This window comes from Bombus impatiens, unplaced genomic scaffold, assembly GCF_000188095.3.
Source record: "Bombus impatiens unplaced genomic scaffold, BIMP_2.2 scf_0377, whole genome shotgun sequence".
NCBI classification, from domain to species: Eukaryota; Metazoa; Arthropoda; class Insecta; order Hymenoptera; family Apidae; genus Bombus; species Bombus impatiens.
The window spans coordinates 2,445,148-2,470,318 of record NT_176796.1 but is presented as its reverse complement, the minus strand read 5'-3'; the positions used below and the strand labels follow the sequence as shown (position 1 = coordinate 2,470,318).

At 37.6% G+C, this 25,171-nt stretch overlaps 4 protein-coding genes across 13 annotated transcripts in view; 1 reads left to right on the top strand and 3 right to left on the bottom strand.

Annotated features, from left to right (window-relative positions):
* LOC100742867 (iron-sulfur cluster co-chaperone protein HscB) lies at nt 1-1,044 on the bottom strand. The gene is made up of 3 exons (XM_012386082.2): nt 598-1,044; nt 281-537; nt 1-210 (listed from the first exon to the last, which is right to left on the bottom strand). The coding sequence occupies exons 1-3, from the start codon at nt 964-966 to the stop codon at nt 81-83; spliced, it is 756 nt and encodes a 251-aa protein (XP_012241505.1). The 5' UTR covers nt 967-1,044; the 3' UTR covers nt 1-80.
* On the top strand, nt 1,033-24,969 carry LOC100748371 (probable 28S ribosomal protein S6, mitochondrial). Its single transcript, XM_003489838.4, has 6 exons — nt 1,033-1,297; nt 1,411-1,550; nt 1,625-1,789; nt 1,871-2,010; nt 16,993-17,004; nt 24,959-24,969. Exons 1-4 carry the CDS (start codon nt 1,253-1,255, stop codon nt 1,971-1,973), a joined length of 453 nt encoding a protein of 150 aa, XP_003489886.1. The 5' UTR covers nt 1,033-1,252; the 3' UTR covers nt 1,974-2,010; nt 16,993-17,004; nt 24,959-24,969.
* LOC100748165 (myophilin) lies at nt 2,084-14,978 on the bottom strand. Of its 2 annotated transcripts, none has more exons than XM_003489836.4 (4): nt 14,671-14,978; nt 3,564-3,700; nt 3,280-3,484; nt 2,084-2,995 (listed from the first exon to the last, which is right to left on the bottom strand). In XM_003489836.4, the coding sequence occupies exons 1-4, from the start codon at nt 14,722-14,724 to the stop codon at nt 2,825-2,827; spliced, it is 567 nt and encodes a 188-aa protein (XP_003489884.1). In that variant the 5' UTR covers nt 14,725-14,978; the 3' UTR covers nt 2,084-2,824. The 2 variants fall into 2 exon arrangements, with proteins under 2 accessions (XP_003489884.1, XP_003489885.1); XM_003489837.4 differs by lacking the exon at nt 14,671-14,978 and adding an exon at nt 10,336-10,493.
* Nucleotides 19,030-25,171, bottom strand: part of LOC100747894 (dystrophin, isoforms A/C/F/G/H) — a 445,522-nt gene continuing 439,380 nt past the window's right edge. For 6 of the 9 annotated variants that reach the window (XM_012386070.3, XM_033320913.1, XM_033320907.1 and 3 more), the window contains 9 exons: nt 24,284-24,420; nt 23,489-23,693; nt 23,275-23,360; nt 22,857-23,184; nt 22,595-22,706; nt 21,865-22,503; nt 21,591-21,705; nt 21,126-21,233; nt 19,030-20,373 (listed from right to left, as the gene is read on the bottom strand). In XM_012386070.3, the coding sequence (XP_012241493.1) occupies nt 20,273-20,373; nt 21,126-21,233; nt 21,591-21,705; nt 21,865-22,503; nt 22,595-22,706; nt 22,857-23,184; nt 23,275-23,360; nt 23,489-23,693; nt 24,284-24,420 (1,831 nt within the window). In that variant the 3' untranslated portion in view covers nt 19,030-20,272. Of the gene's footprint in view, nt 20,374-20,926; nt 20,978-21,125; nt 21,234-21,590; nt 21,706-21,864; nt 22,504-22,594; nt 22,707-22,856; nt 23,185-23,274; nt 23,361-23,488; nt 23,694-24,283; nt 24,421-25,171 lie in introns of all 9 variants that reach the window. The other 3 variants (XM_033320911.1, XM_033320910.1, XM_033320912.1) reach the window with 3 other exon arrangements.

Sequence of the window (25,171 nt, the reverse complement as noted above, 5' to 3'; positions counted from 1 at the left end):
ACTTTTCACATTAAAATGTAAAATAAAAATTAATGTATATGTTATACTACAAATGTTTTATATGATACTAAAAATTATGTTCATTCTATTATACCTAGATCATGCTTTAATTTTCTTAATTTGGTATTTATACTATCATAATATTTCATTCGTATAAGAAGTGATTCTGCCTTTTTGATATTTTTCTGTCGAAATGCATCTGCTACTTCCCTATATGAAAAATGTATTTATTAGTTAGTTTGAAAATAATGGATTCATTTTTCAGTGAAAAAAATATTACTTTGTTAAATTATTTAGCATAATTTCATTCTCTTGTACTAGCTTCTTTATTTTCTTTACGTCATCTCCAACATCTTCTATTTCTTCATTTTTCTCCATGATTTCCATTAAAAATTCTGCATTCATATTGTCCGTTTCTTCCGATATTGTTATGTCATTTAATTTTAACATGTATAATCCTCTTTTTAGTGGATGTATTAATGTGCTATAAGCATTATTCACTAATGATGATAGGGTTTCAGAAAATTGCTTTTCTTTCTGTAGAAAAAAAATATTTTGAGATAAACATATTAGTATGTCTATTATAATCAGCCTTACCTCAGATTTGGTACCAAATTTATCAGGATGTAGCAGTTTTTGGAGCTCCTTATACTTTTTTTGAATTTCCGTAACATTAACGTCATAACTTTTCGGGACTCCTATTATATCGAAATAAGTTAAATTTTCAGGTGGTTCTTGTAATACTTTGCATTTGGAGCAAAACAAGTCAGATTTATATACAAAATTGCAGTTCCAACATTTTGACAAACTATCACTTGAATATTGTGATACGTTTGTTAAAATTAAAGGAGAGATGTAATTTTTATCTACATAATACAAATGTAAATTTTGTTGCTGTTGTTTAAAATTTAGATACAAGACGTTATACTTTTTTATAAAATTAAAAAAAGATTTTCTGAAGTACATAATTTCGGCATAAGGTTATCATAACTTTATTATGTCTTGATATCGAAATAAACACTTATAAATATGTAAATTTTAATCAATGACAAAAGATTAACAATTAACAACATTAAATATTTGTTAATTGTATAAACTATAAATGATTTGATATTATAAGAGAAATCTATTTATTAGGTTGTAAAATATCACGTCAGGTTATATAGTTCGTGGTTCGAATTAGTATCAATAAGGAGGTAGTGTTCCAAATAAAGTTTCAGTTATAAATTAAAAGTAAACATATTATGCGAACATGCCGACCTACGAAATGCCATTATTAGTACGAATAGCAAACAAGGTATCATATTAATTCGTAATACGTTTTACAAGATACATTTAATATATTTCTTAACCTCGAAATAAATTTTTTACGTTATAATTAACAATTAAAATGACAAATTATATTTGTAGGTACAATATGCATCTGTCTTGAAGAATGTGGCAAATTCTATATTTGAGACAGGTGGATTTATTAGAAAAATTGAAAATTGGGGTGATAAGCAACTTCCATGCGTAGCATCTGCTCATGGTATAACTAATACACACGCTAGGTAGGTATTTACAATTATTTTCTTTTGTACATTTAAATAATATGTCTTAATCAGATAATCCTTATTATATTCAGACATTTCATGATTTGTTTTGATATACCACCATCTCAAATTCGTAAACTCGAAGATGATTGTGGAAGAAATATAAGTATTATTAGAGCAAGTGTATATAAACAAAATATTCCACCTAAAAATATACAATGCACATGGGAAGAAGAAATGTTACCTCCGCCTTATAGGTAAGTACTTTTAAACTTTAGATAACGTCTTTATATATTTTATCTGTAATAACTGTTTCATATATATTTTTTATTTAACAGACCCAGTGTGTTAAAACTTTTAGAACAAGCCAAGAAACATAAGCGGTACAAATCTCAATTCAAGTATAATTCTGCTCTTAATTATTATCCTTTCTTGAAATGAACGAATTGCTCGATCACGATACAATATACAATGTATATAAAATGTAAATAAAGATTTGGGCAAAGCCAAATAAGATGAAAATAATTTAGTAAATGTAAAGGTCACCTAGTTATGTTTTTTGTAGGTCATTTATTAACTCATATTATCAATACATTATGAAAAATTATTTTTATAATCATCAAAAAATATTTGTACAAAATACTTAATATAATTATATATCATTTATCATTATACAATAACTATAATAGTTATCGTTTCACGCGTAACATGAATTTTTTAAAGTATAATTTGGTTATACTGTAACTCGTAAGGGATTGGACAGTAACAGTAGCAGAGTTGCCAGCTGTTTATACCGATAGCACTTTTTTATAATTTATTTGTAATATTTAACAAATGTGTATAATCAGCCGGTTGTGTACCGTTGCACAATATATTCTTTTCTTTTATATTTGCAAAAAAATCGCTTTTTCATTAAAGAATGAATTTTTTAACAGTTTTTAAATACATTAATAATATATGTTCGATGTATTATCGTTCAAAGTATACTTCTCAATTTTCACAGATTGAGCATAGATGTGTATGTGCAACATTGAGATTGCTCATATCTTTGAAAAGGAAAGTACACAAATTTTATAATATTGTACTTGACTATCTCCTAAATTAAATGCATAGAAAGTCATCTGGCACGCGCGAAGATGCGTTTTGTGCACCATTTACAATTGGACCACGATAAGAAACATTGTTGTACAAGAAAATTTTGTCCGTAAGTCTAGTGTATCATAAAGATAAAATAAGAGACGCGAATGTAATTGGAATTTTTTCGAACAACATTTAGTTTTAGACGAACAGCTTTACATATGTCTGGTATTCCCGAAATTAATACCACTTTGATTAGCACCCTTATTGCTGCCGTACTGCAGACTAATCACACCCTGTCCAGCCCTTAATTGTTCTTCGGTGAAGTTACGTACATTTTTATCCGCTTCTTTTGGTCCGATGCTTGGTTTACCATAGTTACCCGCCTAGAAACATAAATTTTAAGTTAGAACACCAGTACAAAATTATTCGTTAATAAAAAATTTTCGTAAGTTAATTATGATTAAATGATTAATACTATATTCAAAGAATTGTTTAAACTTTGCATAAAGATGTTTTAACGTTTCTATAATATTGCTGAATAGTTTCACCAACTAGTTTCAATGATGTCGGTGTGGAGACGAAACGTTGAAACTCTTTCAAAAGGATATAACTAACCCTGAATTTATAGTAAGCTCGAAGAAGGAAAAGATGTTACATGTACATATACCTTTCTACCGAGGGATTGCAAGCAAATTACGACTGAATTGAGATTTTGTCTTTCCCACAGATCGACAGTTTGGAAGGTTTCTTGGGCTGGAACACCTAGCATTCTCGCAGCATCGAGGAACGCGTTGATATTCTCCATACACTTGAAGGCCAAACTAGTCTTGTTAATTTTCTTCACCGATCCCTCTTTAATATCGTTCACTAGTCTGAAAAATGAAGAACGATAATTAATTATGAAAAAATCGGAGCAAAAACGATCAATATTGTTTAACAAAGTGTAACTACTTGCAAAGAAGGACTCCGTCTCTCAACGTTTCATAGAAATTATCCATATCCCCGTCGGTGTTTATATTCTCACCGGTGATCGTTTTGATCCATTCCAAACATTCCTGCGCCAGTTCCTTGCTATATTTGCTGTTGATCTGTAACAGAAATGCATTTACGATCAGTCTCAGTTTTCTTTGGGAATCCAACAATAACAAAAGTTACGAGATTATCGAAAAGGTAAGATTGATAAAAAAAAAAAAAAAGCAGAAATCAAAATTTCTGTCCATCTATCGTCGTATAAAATTCTGATTTAGAGAAAATGTTCCGGTTTATTAGACGTTTTAATTTATGTTTTATTATGTCAGAGATTTCACGAGATTTTCGTCGATCTTTCGAACTCGAAGGGGCACGAGCCACTAGCGACTGCTTGTTATTAATTATGCGATGTGCCAGTGATCCAAGTAACACATCCTGTAGGGTCTGCGACATGAGCGTGGCCGGAGTCACTGACCCAACTTGTTTAAACACTTTGCTCGTTGTTTCTTCGAGGTGCCTCGCAAATCTTCCCCGTGAACGAAAGCATCGTTTCGCAGAAAGTTTCTGCGCTGTTTAAAAATGATTAAAGACGTAGTATGTATTCTCATTTACTTTTCCATTGTCAAGACGATTTCCAGAGTAACATTTTTTTGTTGCTTTCTACGTTTCTGAAGAGGACATAGAACAAACGACGAAATGCTTACCGATCTATCGATATAGAAGAGAAACTTTAATCAACCTAGGAAGACAAAAATCTCTGTTCCAATTCCAAAATAAGGATCAGAAATTCTTTTGGCCCCTTTCGAGTATCAAACTCGTTTCTGAATTCAAGATTTTACAAAAGACGTTACGAACGACCACGGCAACAGCACACGACGAGATTCGTATAACCTGAAGTCCGTGGAGAACGCGTAATGGGCGCACAGTTATTCACGTAAAGGCTACCTAAAAAGGAGAGGTTCGTAAGCATGGACCGTCGCATTCATCCCGATGCAGTATGTATATTCCGTTAGGCATACGGTGTCTTGATCGTGATGTATTTCACGTGTCTGCGTCGTAAAACGACCAGTCTTGTGATCCTGTGCATGCAATTAGAATAATATACTATCGATTTGGCGTCTGGTATCCTTGTTCTAAGCGTGGTGGTAATCAGAATTTTGCAATATTTGGAGCATCGTTGCAAATATCTCTTGATCCGATATTTTCATTTTTCAGATTCTTCGTATTTTCGAATACGTTGAATTGATATATCAGAGTTCGTAAGCGTGGAATAGTAAATTTTATTAAATCAACTGTAAGATCGAGAGAATCGAGCAGGCCAAGCGTATTAATTATAAATTATAATGTGAATCTATCAGAATTCTTGTTACAGACATATAAACCAGGAAGTTCATAAACAATGCCTCGTTCAAAGAAGTTTCACGATAGAGGTATTCACTTTCTCCGAACGCATCATTCGGCAGTCCGTTGAAATTGCATCCTAATCACGGAAGAAGAATATGCACGAGCAATTACAATGTGCAATTAATAAGGATAATAGCGATTGTTAAATTCGAAGTGTTGGAACTTTCACGCAAGTGTAGATCTTGCTTCCTCTAACTTGCTTCTGTTATTTCGCTATTTCGCGGAACATTTTGTTGTTACGACTTAGTCGCCTTAGTCTATAAGACGTCAAAAGGAAATACGCGATATTTCTGTATACAAGCAAACTTTTTTCCGTGTTAAAAGCTATCTCGTTTCAAGCAAAAAAACACCCTTTGCTATATTATCACTCGTATTTATGTAAGTGTTTCTAGTTTCTCGTATCTTTGTTTGAAATAGATGCTTTGAACGTTGTTATCATAAAATCACATAGCATTATCGTTATCATACGATCACAGAGTCTCGAGTATCCATAATAGCAGAAAACATGTATTACATTAATGGAAGGAAGATTACGAGCGAAACTCGGATTAATTTTCTTCGATTGACATTTCTTTTATTTAATATAAATCCTTCGATTCTTATAAATATTGTATTTGTCATTTTTGCGAAGTGATAGCAGGTAATCTGTGTAGTTACAAGTGTTCTTCTACACCCGGTTCCCCATAGCCAACGATAACATTCGATTCGTCCTCAACGACATCCACTATCTCCGTGATATAAGCCCGTGTATGATGTAGAACACGATGTGAATACTATATTTAGATATTGAGTAAGCGCACGATAATTTCATTAACGAGGAAAGAATGACGAGGAGCGTTGAAAAATGCTGGCGGTTTTGGGGCAACCGAGTAGAACGAAGCAAACACCGTTCCGAGCGACGTGTCTCGCTTATGAAAGTACCTTTCAGATTACTTAATACGGGATTATAACATCGGCGAGTCTTCTATTGTAAGGTTGTAGCTCTGCAAGATCATTTGCATAAACTCGCGGCCACGTCAGCGGTCGCTTTGCAATTTTTGCTTGTGTAATTATTCCCGTGCGTCGCCGTGTTTGATCTTTCGTTTCCAGTAATATCTATTATTATACTTATTACGAACGCGAATAAAAAAGATCATTCGCCTTTTAACTTTTACAGAAATTAATTCTAATTATTGCGTCGTCCGTTTCCATTGCTCGGACAAGCTGAGAATGTTTTTCCTTTTAATTGTAACTATCGTGTTTTCATTTCGCGTTTTTACCTCGTTGAAAAGAATTGTTGATCATAACGAAAAAATATGAGAACCTAACACGATATGCCAGGGAAACGATTATTTTCTATTTTGTTTCTTTCGTGATCGAGAAACGAATCTAAAAATAACAGTCGCACGATAGACGCACGTTAATTTATCTAACCTCGACCAAAGAATAACGCTTATCGTTAGGTTAAATTTCACGAAGGCAACGTACAGGTCTTACAAAAGCTACCGAGGCAAAACGAAATGTTTAGGGACAGGGTGTGACGTCTACCTATATAGATTCCGCTGCATACCAGGCGATCTCGAAGCTGGATCTTCTCGAGCAGGCTGCTCAAGTTGGAAGGGCGTGGTGGAGCCTATTGTGTCGAAGATTATGTGGGGTTGCAACAGGCGAACCCTCGTTTATATCATTTTTCTTGCTTCTTCCGACGAGCGATGCTTCCGCTATAAAAAGTACGCTCGAACGTTATCTTCTTTATAATTGACTGGAGTTGTTTATAAAAAATGTATGTTTCTGGCAAGAAAAATATTCACGGCAGATTCTACCAAGAAACAGGCATGTTTGTCGAAATTGTCTATCACGCTCAAATAACACGACGTAAGAAACGACGTGTCGATATTAGATTATTTTACGTGATCATTGCACTTTACCCGATTAGATATCGCGTACTTGTTAAATTTTTAAACGACGCCGTACATTTTTGTTTACCGTCGCGTTTCCATTTATTTTTGGACAGAAAAATATTTAGACATTGGTCTTATCTTTCGTCATTGGAATGTAAGAGTTACTATTCCCTGTGCAAAAGATATTACAGGTTTTTTTTCTGTAATCTGTGCATCTGATATCTGAAAGGAACGCAATTTGTCGCAGTCACGCAAATCGTTCTGCAAAGGAACGCAGCTTGTATGGAAGATCGTTGGAAGCGCAAGTGTGAGTCGGTTGCCGGGGCAAGTGTTTGCAGTTAAAGGATTGCCTCGTGTCTCTCTGATACTTGCGACAACGACGCTTTTAACGGCGCTCTAGCTCGTTCACGGTCATGAAAATTGGGTCAGAGGCCTGGCCATCAATGAGTCGCTGGACAAATTGAAGGAATTGCTCTTCTCGAACAGTATGCCACCAGCGAAATCATTTTCCTCGTTACACCAAGTCCACTTAGATTAATTTATTGGTCATAGAATTAACGTTGTTAACTAACTTACGATCGGAGATGAAGCCTACGATTGCTTCGTTGATTGATGCAATAGGAACATGTTTCACTCGAAAGTGTCTCTGAATTTCTTGCAAATATATCAAAATATTACCGGTTATAATTTATTAATAATTCGATTTGTTTCAATTTGAACTTGATTAATGTTACTGATTATATAGAATTATTGGCTTAATCAATATTTTATATTATACACGTCGTTTAAGTTTGATTTATTTCTACAGATTAAAAAATTCCTACCAATAAATCACTTACAATTCCTCTTTGTCAGAGATAAGACGATTAAGTAGCAATTGCTACGAATCAAGCTGTATTCGCTGTATACGACGCAGCAATATTTCAACCACGTAATTTAGTTATCGATTAGACGATAAGAGACAGTTAGATCGATCGGAGCAACGATTTTTAAAAAACCATCGACCAATATCTGAATAAATATTAAATTGATATGGAACTTTGATATCGAGGCATGAATCTTGTGAATTTTACAATTTCTCAGAGATGGAATTCGCTGTACAAGCAATGACGTAATGCTTCTGTATAATTTTACGCAATTCAAACTCAATTTTTTATTCTCTCTTAATTTAGCAGAATAAAACGGCCAGAACGAGTTCGGTACTACGAGATTCGCAACGTTCAGAACGCGTGATCTAAAATCCCTTTCCACGAATCGAAGAAAAAAGAAAAACAGATGGAATTGCATCGATTACGTCGATTCACCTTGATCACGAACGCAAGGAGAACAGCATTTAAAAGTGTCTCTCGTTCGACCAGTTTCCATATCGGTGCAAAAGATTTGCTCCTGAAACGATTGGTTGTCTAACGATCTATCTTAGGAAATAGATTATCTTAAAAACGACCTTCATCATAGATCTATAATTAACCTACTTTCTAATAAATATTCCGTAATATGACGCAGTTGCGATTATTTGTCTTTCAATAATTAATCCATTTTTGACTCGTATATGTCCTTCCGATAAGTAATCTCTTTATCCCTTTCATCTTTATCTTCCACTCAATTTCTACCCATTCGAATTATTTTTACAACTTACTTGATTACGTTCTAGCGATGAAGAAGACACTCGACAATTTCTAAAGTACATAGATAAGTACTATCTACTTTACTGTCACCTTGATCGGTTCTTTTCCACGTTTTGTGCGGACAACTTTCCAGAAAAGCGATACTTACGATTACATTACATACAACGAACGTATAAAATTGTCTATGAGTTTAGTAACGAAAAAAATAAAAAAAAAAAAAAGAGAAAAAGCGTAATCTAGATTCAAAAAAATCGTTGACCTACTTTAAGAGGAGTCGCGATTGCGTAATTTTACGTTTCATACACGACACAGTTTCATACAGATACATAAGCGTGTTTAAACGCGAGTCTCCTCCAAGGTTGCCTGCCTTGTCGGCCATATAAGGACCTCTAAACGAGATGAAGCCCGAGCAGGTAAGACACCGTCGCCACGTCGATAACCATCTTGTGCTCGCACGTGAAACTTTGCAAGTTGAACGACATACTTTGTAAATATACGTCAAAAAGTTATACGATCGTCGTGAAACATTGCTTTCATACAGCTCATCACTTTTTTCAGCCATTTAGACCGAACATCTGTTGGCTGGGTCATACGGAACTCCATTAACTTTATTTTATTGAACAAATTGTCGCTTGTTTGTGTTACCGATGCCAGGATTTCGATTTGCTTGGCTTCCGATTAATTTCAATTGTATTCCACGACTTATACGTTCTGCTATATTATTCTACGAGTCCAGATATCGCTGCAAATATTCTTTATATCTTGTATTTTGTATTCGTCTTTTGTTCATTTATTGCAAGTTCCATCGATCGTTCGTCGCTATTTATGCGATCTTTGCTAACGCGCGAGATCTCGTCCTGATGGAAACTGATCGCATACGAAGTGGAGAAGTTCACGGTTGTTCCTCGACCGTGAAATTCCCTGTAGCACTCGTGGGAATTGGAGACTGTTAATTTAAAAGAACGCAAGGTCACGAGGGGAGATCGCGTCGAGGTTGCTGAGGTCTTTGCAACTCGGTCATTTTTCGCGGCCCGTGAACTGTTAATTAATTCTTCAACAACTTTGAGCCCGTTCGGATAATTTCTTCTCCGCACGCGAAGATATGTAATACGAACATAATTTCTGTATTAATCTTTCATTCAGTTCCCTCGAGCATGAAGCTGAAATTCACCGGCATACGTAATTGCGGACAATTTCGTAAGACGTTCCATCATCGTGACGAACGATCGGTAATTAAAGCTGTTTCAACTTGATAAGTGTCAAAGATACGACGTAAAAAAGAAGCTATGCTTCTTGTGAGTCACTCGTGAGCAAGAGAAAGTTCACTGCAACCTATGCACTTATACTTTATCACGATACTTTGCATCCGAAGAAATTCATGCTCGGACTTCATGATTACGGATCTCGAGGTTAATTTCTTTTAAACAACCCTTTACTCAAATCGCTACCATATGGCGATCAAATATCAGATAACTTCGAGTACACCACTTAAAATAATTAGACTATCGAACTTGACAGATTTATTCTCCCATTAAATTTGATACATATCTGTTTGACTAAACCTAAACTCAAACCTCGCAATAACTGTATTTTTAATAAACTTGTATAGAAATTATCGTTCGTGTGTATGTACATTTAGGTGAGAATTAAAGATGCAAAACTACGCATAATACGCAGAAACGTGGACATTTCTACAATGGAGTACTCGTTATAACGTTTTATCACAAGGTAAAACGAATTTCTATTTAAGTTCTATTCTTTTAGCCGTGTTCATAAAAATAATTGCATAAAAACTCGCAGTCTAATCGTGAATTTAGAAATTTCAAAGGACACTGTCATACTAACCTCCATATCCAAGTTGAAGTATGAACAGTCACGCGTTGATGATGTTCGATGACACGTCGAATTAACGGACTAGCTTTCTATACGTTTTATCGAGATTTCTTCGAGTTAAGTATCTTTCGACGTATCTCGATGAATCAGAGTCGGACTTGGTGGGAATGTTCGTAGCGTGCTGTCGTAAAAAGAAGGAGAAGTAGAATGCAGACATAGGATATTCTACGGACTCGTATCTTGACTTGCTGAACAGAATTTGTATTGCACTGTACGATGTCCTTCGCCTCTATTGCCATGCTCGGCCTCGCGCGTCAGCTAATGATTTGTGCGTACAAATTTACGTAGCCAACGCGTTCTTGGTATTTCGCGATTTTAGATCGCAACTGCGAGAAACATCCGGAGGAATCTCGTTGGAACGACTTTCACATAGATACGCGATATTATTAAAAAATATTACGCGAATTCTACGAATTTATTCGAGAAGAGCAATTCTACGAGTTTAATGCTAGAACCAACGTAAGAGCAGTCAGAACGGACAATCCGTAATTCTTTTTTTATTAATTTCTAATCAGAAATTTCGCGCGATATACTTTTAGGGATTTGCTTTGGGTTAATCGCCAGAGAAACCTGCTGTAATAATCCTAAATTGAATTCCACACGTAAAAATGTTAAAAAATGCGATTATTTTTGAAGCTTTTATTCTCGAGATTTAAATTTCATTTCTAAAGTCACCGATGACTACTGCGTGTATAATTTTACTCACCCATGAAAGGAAATATTTTCCAAGATCTCCAACGCGTCTAGTATGTCAATTTACTGGCAGCTGTTAGCTACGAAGCGAAGATTCACGCGTGGAGATTCGAACGACGGAAGAGGAAAGGTCAGCAGCGGACAACAGGATTTGCTGGAAGGAGCCTGAAGGAATTTGCATCGTAAATTCTCGTATCGATTGTTATATAAACGTAGTAAGGAAACTCGAATGGTAAGCAAGGAACGAGCGTTTCTCGAATGTTCGCCTTCGGTCATTCGTTCCTAAAATGGAAACCACTTTATAGTATTTCCGGTGGCTAATACAGATATCTTGTGCACAGGGATGAAGCACGCCTATTTTTAGAACCGTAGTATAATGCTGCACATTCATCGTGCTTGGTTCACGGAAACACGTGGCTATAATTGTTATCTCTATTTTGTAACGAAACATCGGTCCCGTATGGTGTACCGTGGGGAACGATACAGAAGGCAGGAATTGAAATAACAGTTCTTAAAAATATCGTGCCATAAACCACAAGGGAGAAGCGTGTTTCAACTACAACATACGTGTAATTAGCGTGTTTGGAATTAAAAGCAGTCATGGTTTCGTGAGTGCTACAAATATCAGTGAAAACAAATGCTCTACGAAAACGTGGGCGTGGTATATCGCGTGCTATATCCTGGTATGTGCTATACTAACTAGATTCTGGATACTCGTACTAACGACTGCTGCATCTTAAGTATAAAATGTATTAATATCGATATTAATGTTATTCAAAAAGATAAATATTAATAGAAATATACAGCGTAACGAAATATTAGGCTTCAAAATGGAGTATGAATAAGAAAAAATATTAGCGGGAAATAATTACTAGAATAAGGTACTACTCTATTCCACATTTAACAGTCCCATTACCTATTATCTGTAAGAATTATTGTTCTTTTATAAAACTACCAAGCAATTTGTTTTCGAAAGGAAACATTGCACCGACTGACCCAATAATTATGAAAAATAATTACGGTTCGTGGGGTGAACCTTGTACCGATAGCAACACTATCGTTGACCTCTCGTCATTCTATACGTTCGTTAATTTCTTTTAATATCGCAAGTGTAGTATTGCAATTTTCGATCGCGAAAATTCGCGAAGCCACTGCTCCATAATTTTTCCATTTTTAGAACGCAGCGAGATCTTATTCGCTTTCACCGATAATTGAACAAATGACACAATAACAGCGAAAAAGGAACAGAACCAATAAAGGAACGATCGCATTCCAGTAGCGATAAGCGTATCTTTATAATGAACATGCGTTTCTTCACGAGTGTTATAACGAGCGTCCTTCGGACTAGTTATTCGCCGATTGTTTCACGAGACAAAAAAAGAAACGAGTTCGGAGCCGGTGCACAACGAGCCCTTTGTATTTCACCCCATTTTTCTCTCTCGTTTGATCGAGACGATGAATATCGTGTTTCTTTTTCTCATATTCTTCTTTTCTTTTTTATATGGAACGTAGTTACTTTCCATTGTACGAGTACAACACGAGGATGACACAGTTCCGCTCCACTTTTTTGCATGTAAGTTAATTAGGAAACCGAGGTTGCTCCTTTTCTATCAGTTAAGTACCGGTGTTCTTTATTTAAAGACGACGAATTTTTATTGGATCTGTGGTTTATTTTCAAATCGATCACCTTCGAATTTTAACAATCGACAGACCGAGAATCGAAATGGCGAGAGTCAAGAGTTTTAGAATTTAGTCGGATATTTCAATTTTTAGAAGTCTCGTCTTTCAGCCGCGATTCGACTTCACGACCGTAGAAAATACGACGAATTTGTTATAATAAGAAATGCAGAATGCCAGCAGCGAGGTTGATTCTCAGCTCTTCGATCGTCAATGGCGAATAATTAATCACGAAAGGAATATTTTATATATTTGTATATTATTTATCATATATTACATACGTGGCATTTTTATAAAACCTTTATTTCTTTCACGCAGTCGATATTTTTTCTGAAATGAAATATATTAAGATAGATATCCTCGAAAAACATGGAAGTTATCGTCTCTGTAGCACTAAAATATTTATAGTAAAAGCAACGGTTATGAAAACTTTATGAATGAACTCGCGTAACCCATTACGCGCAGTACTACGGTTTAACGTTATGAAAGAGTAACGTACAAATGGATCCCAGAATAGATGGTGATTCCACTGTTCACGTGGTAACCTGGAAATATTAGGAAGGCAAAAGGTGAGTCGAGGCGAAGGAATAAGTGTACCATGGCCGGTGAGTTTCGTTTCGAGGGACGCTCCCTTCTTTGGCAACTGGGACTCATTTTAATTCGCCGAACGAAAGAAAGGATCGGCAGCTGTTGCTCGAACAGACGATTCCCTCCGAGGCGAATTCGATGGAAACGCGCCAGCACTTGAGGTGTAACGAAAGGAAACAACCTTCGACCGTATCGAAATCATAAGATATACTTGACTTATCTACGTTTACGCGACGGCTTGTCATTTCCGTTCCGGATGAAATTGCAGTTCCCTTCAAACTGCAGCGAATTCGTTCACCTTCCTTTTTTGCTTCCAACCAAGAGAATTTGATTTTTATGCTCGAAGAGAATCAACATCGAACTATACTTTCATAGAAAGTTACTTTCCTGCGGAGTATATCGCGTATATTACGATCGTATACGACAAATTTATTTCGTACGTAGATTTTCTATATTTCTGCTAGCTGGCATCATCGCACGCGTGAACATCTGCATCTGCACGGAGTACAATGACAGTTCTATTCTGGAGAATTTCATTGAAATACGCGTTGACTTCTTATCGAGGAGCAATTTGATGATTAAACGAAGAGTTTATTTATACATTGAACGAAATTCTGATTATGAAAGGATGGAACGCGAGCAATTTAATCAATTCGTGTTAAAAAAGAAAAAACATTTTCAAATGGTAAAATCACGTCACGATCTTCCTGTGGACAGTTACGTTCCTTCACGCTCCGCATTCTAATTACACTTGGGATTACTCCGCGATAAGCGTCATGGAATATCTCTGACACGAGCATCGTAATCTATATACACAACTGGCTGACACGTACGTACATATAGGACTAAGATAAACGTGTGAATTATTCCAACGTTCCTAAGCATTCAATAAAGCATCGCAACGTTCACCAAGTGCAAATTCCGTCTCTAATTCTCGATTAAACAGCAGTCAACAGACAAAACAAAACGCTATTAACGCTACAGCTTACTATTAATTCTCTCTTCTCGTTAATAAAATAATAATTATCTTTAGAAAACGATAACTGAATTTCGTATATAAACCCCTTAAAAGTTACGTCAAAGAATTGTTCAAAAATTCTTTCCTCAAATATCGATAATCAATATGGAAAAACAACCACTTCTCTATCACGAGAGAAATAATTCATCTATCGTACAGAGCACAGGTGCAACGAACGTACGACGCGTTGCGCGTGCGTGGCCACCCTCAGTAGGTCGAATTCCTCGAGGGATGGTCTCTCTCAGTAGGTCACGAAACACCAGATGAAAGAAATACGCGTTTTAAGGAAAAAAATTAAATTCTTTCTTTACCTTTCTTTGCGCTTCTGCCGCGAATCCAGACTTGGTAGCCCTGTTGTTAGCCATTTTGTTCACCCTCGATCTGTTTCACTCAAAGGAAATGCACAAACAGAACGACGCCGATATTAACTACGAACCGTAACACGAAGTTCACCGTCCGATGATTGCGGCACGACTGACGCGCCTCGGAACCGTGTGCCGATCGGCAAGAGCAAGAGTCCTTTCGACGCTTATTGGCCGACCCGGGACTGGTCGAGTATTGAGTTTTCGTCTGACGCCGAGACACGTGACCTCCGTTCTCCAGTCTGGCACGAAGATGACGTCAGGCGCCGTCTCTGACGAATTCCTGGAGTCGCTTTCGTGCGGAAAAATTTCTCTCAGAGAGAATCTACAGGATATACCTATGGCGTGACAATGGTACGGGAGGATGCATTGTGTTTTAATCGAGATTATCACGGAGATTCGTGATTTTCGATATCTTAAGATCGTAATATTCAATAAGCGAAGTAAAAGTAGCAGGACTATCGGAGAATTAAGAATATCGTGGGTCATAGCGGAGTAGAGAATGGTATTTCATAAAATTGGTATTTTCTTTTTAGTGAAATATCTATGCATTTACGTGTACACAATACGCATGACAGATGAAAGTACATACGGTATCAGAAGCGTAATCGTTATATCAGATCGTCCAAAAAGTTTCTTTCGTCTTATAAGGAAATAACGGATACACATTTTCCGTTTTATATTATTTTATCGAATTACGTACGATCCATTTTGTTCTATCGAAATAAAGATCACAACGTTCGACAGATTTAGGTTTCATGTTTGTATAAAGATGCGTCGTTGTAAAAGACGGGTCTGTAAAAGAAAGACGCTTTTCGGACAAACTAATATTTAACGTATGAAGCAAATCTCTGCGTAGGTTTCATTTTTACAGAAATTTCTGTAAGCATCCGTGGGCTAACGTTACAAAATATTTGATAAAAAAGCGCAACTTAACGAAGAAAGGACAAACGTGAAGCCATAGAAGCGTTAATCGAAACAGTGGACGTTATTTTTAAGCTTATATATGGGGAAGTAAATTTTAAGGGGTCGTTTTTTTACAAACGTTGCTTTGTTAATTTTGTGTGCCATGTGTCTAGGCTCGTGGTTGATTTGTGTGCACTGGTGACGTCAGCTTCAGATATAGGCTGACGAATGCTTCGAAAGGCACTTACTACGTTTTGAAACTGTTTTAAAATCTTTTATGTGGTAATCTTATCGTAGCTTTGTATTTAGTCATCGAGGGATAAGTATTTCGTTTTAATAACCTTTTATCCATTTCTGATAACTCGACGTGCAAGTACGATTTGTTTTTAAAACCTTTATCCGTTTCAATCCTATAATTTTTCCTTCTTGGTATTATACTAAGAAAATAGAAAATAAAGCTTGCAGTTTTATGCGAAACATAGTAGCACAAATTTTTACGAGACGAAAGAATGCCAGCTAGGTCGTAGAACCTACGATGAATACAGACTGTAAAATCCTTCGACTACCTTTATCCTGACCACTTTCTCGAGCCACTCTGTTGCTTTAGGACGCTACAACGAGAACTCGTTCTGGAAACGGAACTGGCAATAGAACGACAAAGAATTTTTTACGTATGCGTTTCATTTTGTTCCCTCGTTTCCAGTAAATCGAAACTTTCTTTCGACCCTAAGCTCTTACCCCTTCTATTCGCTTTCAAAACGAACGTGAATTCTACAAAACGAATATTTAACAAATATAACCACGTGATCCATTAAAGACGTATAAATCCAGTTTTACGTTCGCCATTAATACTACAAACAACTTCAAACAACGATTGGTTCGTGCTTTGAGTTACTTTGCTATTCGCGATATTTAATAAATTTCGTATTTCTAGTTCCCCTTTTCAGAAGACGAAATCATCGCGTCGTAGTCGAACTTTAAAATAAAATACATCAGTCAGATTCACGTTACTACGAGCTCGATGTCTTAGACATTTCCTCTGCAAGCTGCACGTAGGTTCTCGTACATCGGTTACTCGAGTCTCCGCTTTATTTTATGGACATTCGGCGCCTCGTGAGAAAAGCGTTGCCGTAACAGAAGGAATCCATGGAATTTACTTAATAACTAGCAGTTCTTATAGCGTAGCGCGGATCTTTGGAAGAATCTACGTAAAACACCGTTTTACTACGTTTGAAACGTCCGTTTACGCAGAGTAATTTGCAAGAAATCGGCGAATGTTTTCTCTAATTTTCTTCTTCGACGAGTGAAGACTAAATCCAGTGAATTTTAATGCTGAGAGATCGCGAAAGAGCGAGAATTGATATCGTATAAGATTAAGTATTATGTTTTTCATTTGGTAACAGGTATGCAATGAAAACATGCCATAATAGGCAACAGTTACGCTCGACCTTCTCCGATCTTAGCGTACACTAAAATTTCTGCTTACGTATTTTCGTATACGTGTCACGTATCGATGACTCAATCAACTGTATACTACTGCAAGCCCAACGTACGTATGATTTGCAGAAGGCACGCTGTCAGCTCGTAGTACTTTGTTTCTCCTCTAAGTGGTTTGCCAATATATCTCTTCAAGTTAATGAAGTTTATCGGAGATTTAACGAAGACGTATGCGTTTCGTATGTAAATTCATTAGATGACAAATTCAATGAGCAAACACGTGGAACATATGGAGATAAAATTCCGTTACTATCTTTATAAATCGAAAAAAAATATCCAAACCGACTGTTTGCATTTTAAATCGTTAAATTGTTTTGAATAGAACCAGTCGATAGACTTTTATCGTGTGTATCATACACCGCTTAAATCATACTCATCCGAGCATATAATATATTTAAATACTAAGCAACGGTGTTTTACTGTCGATTAACGAAAGTGTTTTACAAAACGTAAGAAGAAAGAAATTTACAAATTTCTATCGCAGTAAAAAATACTGCAAAAAATGAATTTCCATTTAGCTGCGTTGAAAAGATTGTAGTTTGGATAAATAAACGTAAAACGATTTCTTGTCGGGAAGCTGGCTGGCCGAAAGATTCGAGTCTCACCTGGGCGTTACGCCACTGCGTGGGACGATGCACAGTGCAGTCAAGCGATGCACCAAGGTCGAGGCCACCTATGCTATTACCTGAGAGAGTGCATCTTGGATCGCGTATACGTGTGCGAGCAACACGCGTTGCGTGCACACGTTAGCCGCACGCGAACCAGTGTTAAGTGCAAAGACCTCCCCTCGCGTGTTTCAGAAATACTCGTTAATTTGACGAGCGCGACTTTACGTGGCTCACCGTGCAATTTTCGCGACCAAACCACTGTTTTATTTCTATTAGTTCTGCCCTTGTGAGCAAACAAATTTTTCTACCTACGATCGACAGAAAATCGCTAGTTTCCAAGTATCTCTTCTCGAAAACTCTTGCAATTATTTATAGTAGCGGATAAAAGGAAGTCTAAGTATAAGTGGTACAAAAATGCCATAAATCTACGCAATAGAATTATATTTGGTAAAAGCAGCGAATAAATATATCTTGCAGAATACACGATAAATTATTTAGCAACTTTAATCTTTTTCTCGTCCACTACTCTCTCTCTCTCTCTCTCTCTATATATATATATGTATAAATATTAATTTCATTTCAAATCTTCTTGTCTCGATTTTTGATCGCTTTTGAATACGGTTTATATTTCATTCCTCTTTGAATATTCGTCGACTAAGCATGGAAGTCAGATTATTGCAATCCAAGTAGAAAATGTTGATGATATTGCTGGAATTCGATTCGAGGGAATGTTATTTTCTTGGCTGGCGAACGTTCCAACGCTGTCTCTTTACTCGTTAAATTATGATTCAACCGATACGCGTATTCTTTTTCTTCGTTCGATATATCTGCACGATAAGATATAAAATGTACTTTTGTAGTACTTTTAAATAAAGTATCGTCTTTCGATGTTTTACCGCAGCGTCACGCATACCGAGAGCAATCATGCCTGACCATTCGATCCTTTCTTTCTTGCCGATTCACTTACGGTTTCCATCGAAGGGTGATTAAAACCGGATCGAATGGAAACCAGTCAAGGTAACGTCCTTGCGATCCGGATGGCCTGCTGGCGTAGAAATTCGGCTTCGCGCGAGCTCATCGATCAACCTGTCAATAGTTAAAGCTCGAACGAATTCGAGCTTCAATTATCGATGCATTTATTCGAGGCTTACAGTTTTATTATATCCTATCTTTTACTCTGAAGTACTTTTTGTAGCCGTCTTTTTACCTGTTAATTTCCATTGAATAACTTTTTACGCGATGCGAGACGTTTTATATTAAACGATATCCGTTGCAAGAGGAGAATAGAAGAAGGGAATTATTTTCTAGACAACTTTATTACATATCAGAATACAGCCTACAGTTTGTAAATTAGATGCTTATCGATATACTCTTAAATATAAGTAACATCCGGCAGGCTTAAATAAGAGACATTGCCATCTAAAATCCATTAAAAAATATGAAAAAACGATCGTAACCGGATAAAAAATAAATTTGAAAGTCATAATGCACATTGCTTTGCTTTTATTATTGATTACAAAAAGTCCTCAGCGTGTACGTGTCTGTAACGTGTCTCTGTTTCATGTATCCACGTATTATATATATATTTATATATTTATTTATTTATTTATTTATTTATTTATATATGTATATGTATATAATGATATGCATGTACGTGTGTTCGTGTGTGAACGTGTGTCATCGTGTGTCGATGTAAAGTTCCGAATCTTTATAGAAGTTACGGGAAGATGCCAGGTATATGAATTTTCCTTTCATACCCTCTGTTCTTCTCGTCAATGTCTCTCTTTCTCTCTTTCTTCCTTCCTTTCCCTTCGCGTTTCTCTCTTCTTTCTTTATATGTCATCTAGAACCGCATAGCATGTACAACGTGTATGTTATTTAATGTCGAGGAAGAGCCCGTGGCAGTGAACAGAATGGGTATGTAAATATAGCCTACGATCTAGAATAGAGTACGTGATTTGATACATTGCTTTTGCATGCATTGTTAATGATATTTCCTTTCGTGTAATTCTCTTATAGTCATTACGATTCATCTTCGTCTTCGTCTCATTTCTTCCGTATAGTTTTGTTTCTTTTATTTTGTTTTCTTTAACTAGCAAGCATATAACAACTGATTCGTTTCTTCTTCTTTATTCTCTGATACGATTATTCTCTTTTTTTTTTCAATGATATGACGTGTCAATATGTAGTAAAGTTACTCTCAGGGAGCCGCCAAAGCCAAACCATAATCATCTTATAGTCAATATAATTTAGCTATACAACGGTGTATATCAAAACTTATAAAATACCCAAAACCACTATGACGGCTGCCCTGACCCTGCATTTTGCGCGATATTCTTCTTCTCGTGATATGCGTTTAGAGCCAGGCTTCTTATTGGTCATTGATTTCAAACATTTAAAAGTTCGTGGATCTCGCCTACGTGTATTATGTATATGTGCGTGATCGATCGAATCGATTTCGTTCTTTTTCGTCGTGACGTGTTCGTCGATATCGTTGAAACGTAAAACAATATCCTCGACCAGAGTCGCGTTAATAGTCATTATTTGAAAGCTGGCGGCGGTGCCCTTTGTCCATTCGTTTTCGACGAGTCCTCGCTGGTCATCACCGTCACCAGTTCACCGACTGCTTTCCCTAAGTCTCCTAAAAAAGAACATTTCAGTTGAACTTTCCTGTCGTGATCAATCCTTTGCTCCTCCGTTTTCTGGTGTCTATCTATTTACACGATTGACAATCACCTCTCCTTAAACACATCGTTATATCGTTTATAAGCGTTTATAAATCCATTACATGCAGGCATACGTGAATGGTGGAAACATTGCCTGGCGAGTGAGTATTCGAGTTAATAGTTTGTGATCGTAAACACGTAGAGACGAAAGCAACGAGCAGATAGGGCTAACATATAGATCCAACGTTTTGTATATAGGGTGGACTATCGAGAAAGGGTACGTTAAATATTTCTTGTTTTTGAAGACGTAGAAATACTGTTTCTATATCTTTGAGAGAATTTAATTCGCTTGTGCGATTATCAAAGTTTAGCCATCTTTAGGAAATGTTTAAGTATATCTATTTTTTTTTTTGCTTCACCCTATATAGTTGACAAACACCAGATATATTAAATTTCACAACAACGAGTGTACAACAACATTCTCGATTCGAGAAAATTAGACGCATTTTAGAGAATAACACTGCGTACAAGAAGAATCAGCGGGAAAAGAAGCGTTGATAGTCTCACCTTACATCCATTCTGTGGCGTGAAAAAACAGGAGAGCATTGTTATTTTTAAGCAGAAACGAGATCGTGCATAAGAAACGTTCGACATAGCAGATTTCTTTTAATTACACTACATATAAAAAGTGATCGTACTGATCTTCGTACAGGAAAAAGGAACGAACCTGCCATATGCAAGAGATTGCCCACGTTGTGGGCAACGCTGTGAGAATGCGGTGGCGGTGGTGGTCTCTCTAAACTGCTCACTCTTCCTTCGTTCGAGCCTCCACCACCTATGTCCACACACCCATACCAATAAGCTTTATGCTAATCTCCTCGGCATTTTGTGAAACGCTTATTAATATGCAGTTAGTATCTAATAGCGTCAGAAATACCCTGCGCCCACTTATTCTGAATATCGAGTACGACGCTTATGGCGTATACGCCGGCATAATGTTAAGAAGATCTTATTTATACGTAATGATCATTTGAATTAAATAACTAACGCGGGAAATTAAAAGTTGAACGTTTGTGTAAATGATAATTAATTTGTTTCACCAATGACTCACCACTCTACGACTAAGAAATAAAGTATCGCTCGCTATAAAATTCTACCGTGATATCGTCATCCCTACTCCTATGTGACATACCTGAAGAGTCGTGATAGTGGCCGTTCATTTTAGCAGGCGAATCGGTTGCCAATTGAGACGCTGTTACGCTTCGCGTTTGTAACGTACCCGTCTTCGATGGCGAGGAAGCGTTTGGCTACAAATAAAAATAATAATAAAAATAATAAATCTTTAACTCTGAGAAACTTCTAGAAACTCGTACTTCTCAGAACTTTGAGAAACTTCAACTGATCTATAGCTATAACAATTACCTAACAAGAGACGTAATTATTAACGTAATATAATTTCGTCGTACCTCGTCCAAAAGCTGTCTAAGTCTCTGCAGCTGAGCCTCTAGTTGGCGATTATGATCCTCGAGTATCTGCATGCGTGCCTCTAATCTGCCCTTGTGCTGTCTCAACAATTTTGCCTCGGCGATCATGTCGCAGTCAGGCTGTCGGTTGCCATGACCGTCTTCCGGTGTTGAGCCCGGTGTCTGTTTCGAGCGTAGTCGTTCGTATTCCGCTTGAAGGGTCGCGTTCTCTTCCTCCAATTCGCGTATCATCGCTTCCAGTTCCTCTCTTTGCTCGGCATCGATCGCAGCCATCACCTGCACCGGGCTTCTGGGCACGTTCACGTTGTCGCCGCCGTTCAAACTCTGGCAATAGTGAGCGATCAACTGATGTTCGTCGTCGCTATCCGGCGTCGAGTTGCTTCTCGTGCGCGATAGTTCGACTTCCGCCAGTCGGGACGCGTACATTTCCAATCGGGAGTGCATGTCCTGGCTAAGGGAGCTGTGCTGCGGCGACGGCGCCGGACTTTCCAAAGCATCTCCCTCCAAAACTGTCTGCACTGGCAGATAGCCGACCCTCGGGTGCTTCTTGAAGTATCTTTTCGACTTGAATTTGTTTCGAAGCGCTCTCGTAAAGTCGCGTACGTCCTCACCAGACGTGGTCTGCGAAATAAACGAGCGTTATTGTTTCACATTATGGATATGGAGGAAATATTTTAGAAAGGATGGCGGACGAGTGAGAAACATAGCTTACCGCAGTGCAATATTCCTGCATCGGATGCGTCAACTTGTGGTTCTTCGCCTTCCGGCCTGAGAAGAAGCAATTCTGACACATGTCGAAATTGAAGCATTTCAAGCAACGATACCTGGAATCAGAGGAAATGCGTATGAATTGAAATAGAAATCGTACTTTTTCGATATTATAGATTCACTTGGAAATAAAAGAAAGTGAATTTCTACAAGTTTCTAGATTTTTCTAGTTTTCTACGATGCTCGAATTTGCAGATATGCCATACCTGAATCCAGTGATAGGATATTCCTTGCATATGTTACATTTCGCTTGATGCTTTGCGCTCTCCGCGGCGGAGAGTCTATGAAGCACAGGCAACCAGACCATACTTTGAGGCTCTTGTTGCAGCCAGCTCAAAAAGTGCACCGCTTCTATTTCATTTTTGTCTTTTCCAGCCTTCTCGAAGCAGCTGCGAACGCTCGGCTCGATATTTGATCCACCGAATGCCGCCACTTCTCCCAACTGCCTTGGCACTTGGATACAGTCGTGCAACAATAAACCGAGCTTTCGTTGATCCACGAGTCTGTTTGGATCCGCGATTAACCGGAATAGATCTGAAATAACCGTGACTTCCGTTATGTGCACGTTCTTCGTGTTGAGACCATGAAATAGCGAAACGACGATATAAATGGAGGGGTACTTACATCGATATTTCTCCTCCAAATGACCTTTGCACAACAGGACCAAACCAACTTTGAAGGAAAGCACGCGAATCTGACCAGTTCGTTGACTGAAATGGAACGACAGTTTGCTGAGCGTTAAAATGTCAACAGAATCGTCGTTTTGTCAGTCGGATAGCAAACGAGCAGCGAAGCATGATTTATTTAATTACGAATAATCGTTGATCGGGCTGCTCACCTATCGTACACGTTGAGGAGCCAGTTGATGGCTAAATCGATGCATAACGGTACGGACACTTGCGTCGGATTATCCGCCGTTATCACTTCGTACAGGGACGTCAAGACTGTCACCATGTCGGGAATGTCGATTAGTTTGTCGTTTTGCGCTCGGAGTCCGTGTGAATCGAACTGCTCTAATGCGGTGGAAAGGCTCAACATGTCCACTGCAAATGAAACATCAATAATAAACAAAATGAAATTACGTACATCATCGTTCGAAAACTTTAAGACGATTACTATATCTTCTTCTTCTATTGGGAAAAGTGAAATATCCATTGGTAGATTCTTTAACAACATATAATTTATGTGACAACGAAGATATAAAATAATTTCCTAAGTTTCGGTAGAAACGAACTCACGAAATTAAGTTACTTGTTTCTTGGAAATTGAACATTAACCCTACCTAATGACGTGAAACTCGCATTAGCGAAAAGCCAAGTTGCATTCTCAGAGATTCGTATATGAGAATTAAAGGTACAGTTCTAAAGTCAGAATATTTTTTGACTTTCAAAGTACAGAACAAGGAGAATGAACACCACTGGTTCTCCAAGCAAAATAGAGCCATGCAAAAGATCAAATCCATCAACAACGACGACGGTATGCGTCATCACTGCCGGGACACGTGATTAATCGAGAAAATTACGACGATTAATGAACGCGCAGGCTAATCACCGGCGAGGACCGATCGCCTGAATACAAACTAAACACGAATACTCGAGAATCTCACGACGGAAAATTAAGGGCTGATACTCACGGCACAATCGTTTTTGCACGGTGCGCAGCTTCATCGCGGTCCTGTACGCTGAAAATCGTACTTCGTTCAGGTCCGCCAGAGAGGACATCAGCTCTATCATTTTCGGATGATCCCAATGGGTGGTCTCCGACTGATGGCTGCAAAGCGTTTCCACGGGATTAAACCGACTCGATCCGGGATTAAGAGATTCATGCAAAATTTTCACGCAACAGCCACACGGATCCCGGCGCGAGAAGTTCCCGGCAAAGTCGAGAGGAGAACTTTGTTTAATCTTTATTAAATCCGGCCACAATTCTTGGCTCGAGCCGCAAGCCAGGTTTTAAGAATTTATCCACGGACCGACGAATTCGCGGATTCATCGGATCTCATGGTCTTCAAGATCATCCGGATATAAGGGCGAGCCAAAATCGGCTTTAACTCTCGAACGAGGCCCGCAAGATGGAATTCAGGTGATTTTCGTTAGTCTCTTGAATCACCTCTTGGTTATGACGATCGTGGAAAAACAATTTTTGCGAAAGTTTGATATCTCTTCTTGGCCTAAGCCACCTTCAAAAGCTGTTCGTATATCGTCACGGGTCTACTTTCGTAACCAGCGAGTCGTTTATCTTTGGCATAAAGTTTGCACGCGTGTTAACAAACATAAAACGAGGCAAAATACATTTTATACGTTACAAGAATACGTCGAAGGAAACGGAACGTCGAGCACAGTTCAACGCAGGATCGCCAACGATTCGAGAAATTGATCTGTTCGTCTTATACGTTTAAACGTACGTTTAAATCGTTCTCATCGATAGTTACCACGACTTTCAGACTTGAGAATTTCACGTAAAAGCATAGCTATCGTAATTAAAACTCGATTCGGCTAATATTATATAATAAAAGTGATTT

Coding starts and splice junctions, on each gene's coding strand:
- LOC100742867 (XM_012386082.2), bottom strand. CDS start 966: ATGTACTTCAGAAAATCTTTTTTTAATTTTATAAAAAAGTATAACGTC. Junction 538..597: donor AATTTGGTACCAAATCTGAG/GTAAGGCTGATT, acceptor TTTTTTCTACAG/AAAGAAAAGCAATTTTCTGA. Junction 211..280: donor ATGCTAAATAATTTAACAAA/GTAATATTTTTT, acceptor TTTTTCATATAG/GGAAGTAGCAGATGCATTTC.
- LOC100748371 (XM_003489838.4), top strand. CDS start 1,253: ATGCCGACCTACGAAATGCCATTATTAGTACGAATAGCAAACAAG. Junction 1,298..1,410: donor TAGTACGAATAGCAAACAAG/GTATCATATTAA, acceptor TTATATTTGTAG/GTACAATATGCATCTGTCTT. Junction 1,551..1,624: donor ATAACTAATACACACGCTAG/GTAGGTATTTAC, acceptor TATTATATTCAG/ACATTTCATGATTTGTTTTG.
- LOC100748165 (XM_003489836.4), bottom strand. CDS start 14,724: ATGGCTAACAACAGGGCTACCAAGTCTGGATTCGCGGCAGAAGCGCAA. Junction 3,701..14,670: donor CGGCAGAAGCGCAAAGAAAG/GTAAAGAAAGAA, acceptor TTTCTGTTACAG/ATCAACAGCAAATATAGCAA. Junction 3,485..3,563: donor GACGGAGTCCTTCTTTGCAA/GTAGTTACACTT, acceptor TTCATTTTTCAG/ACTAGTGAACGATATTAAAG.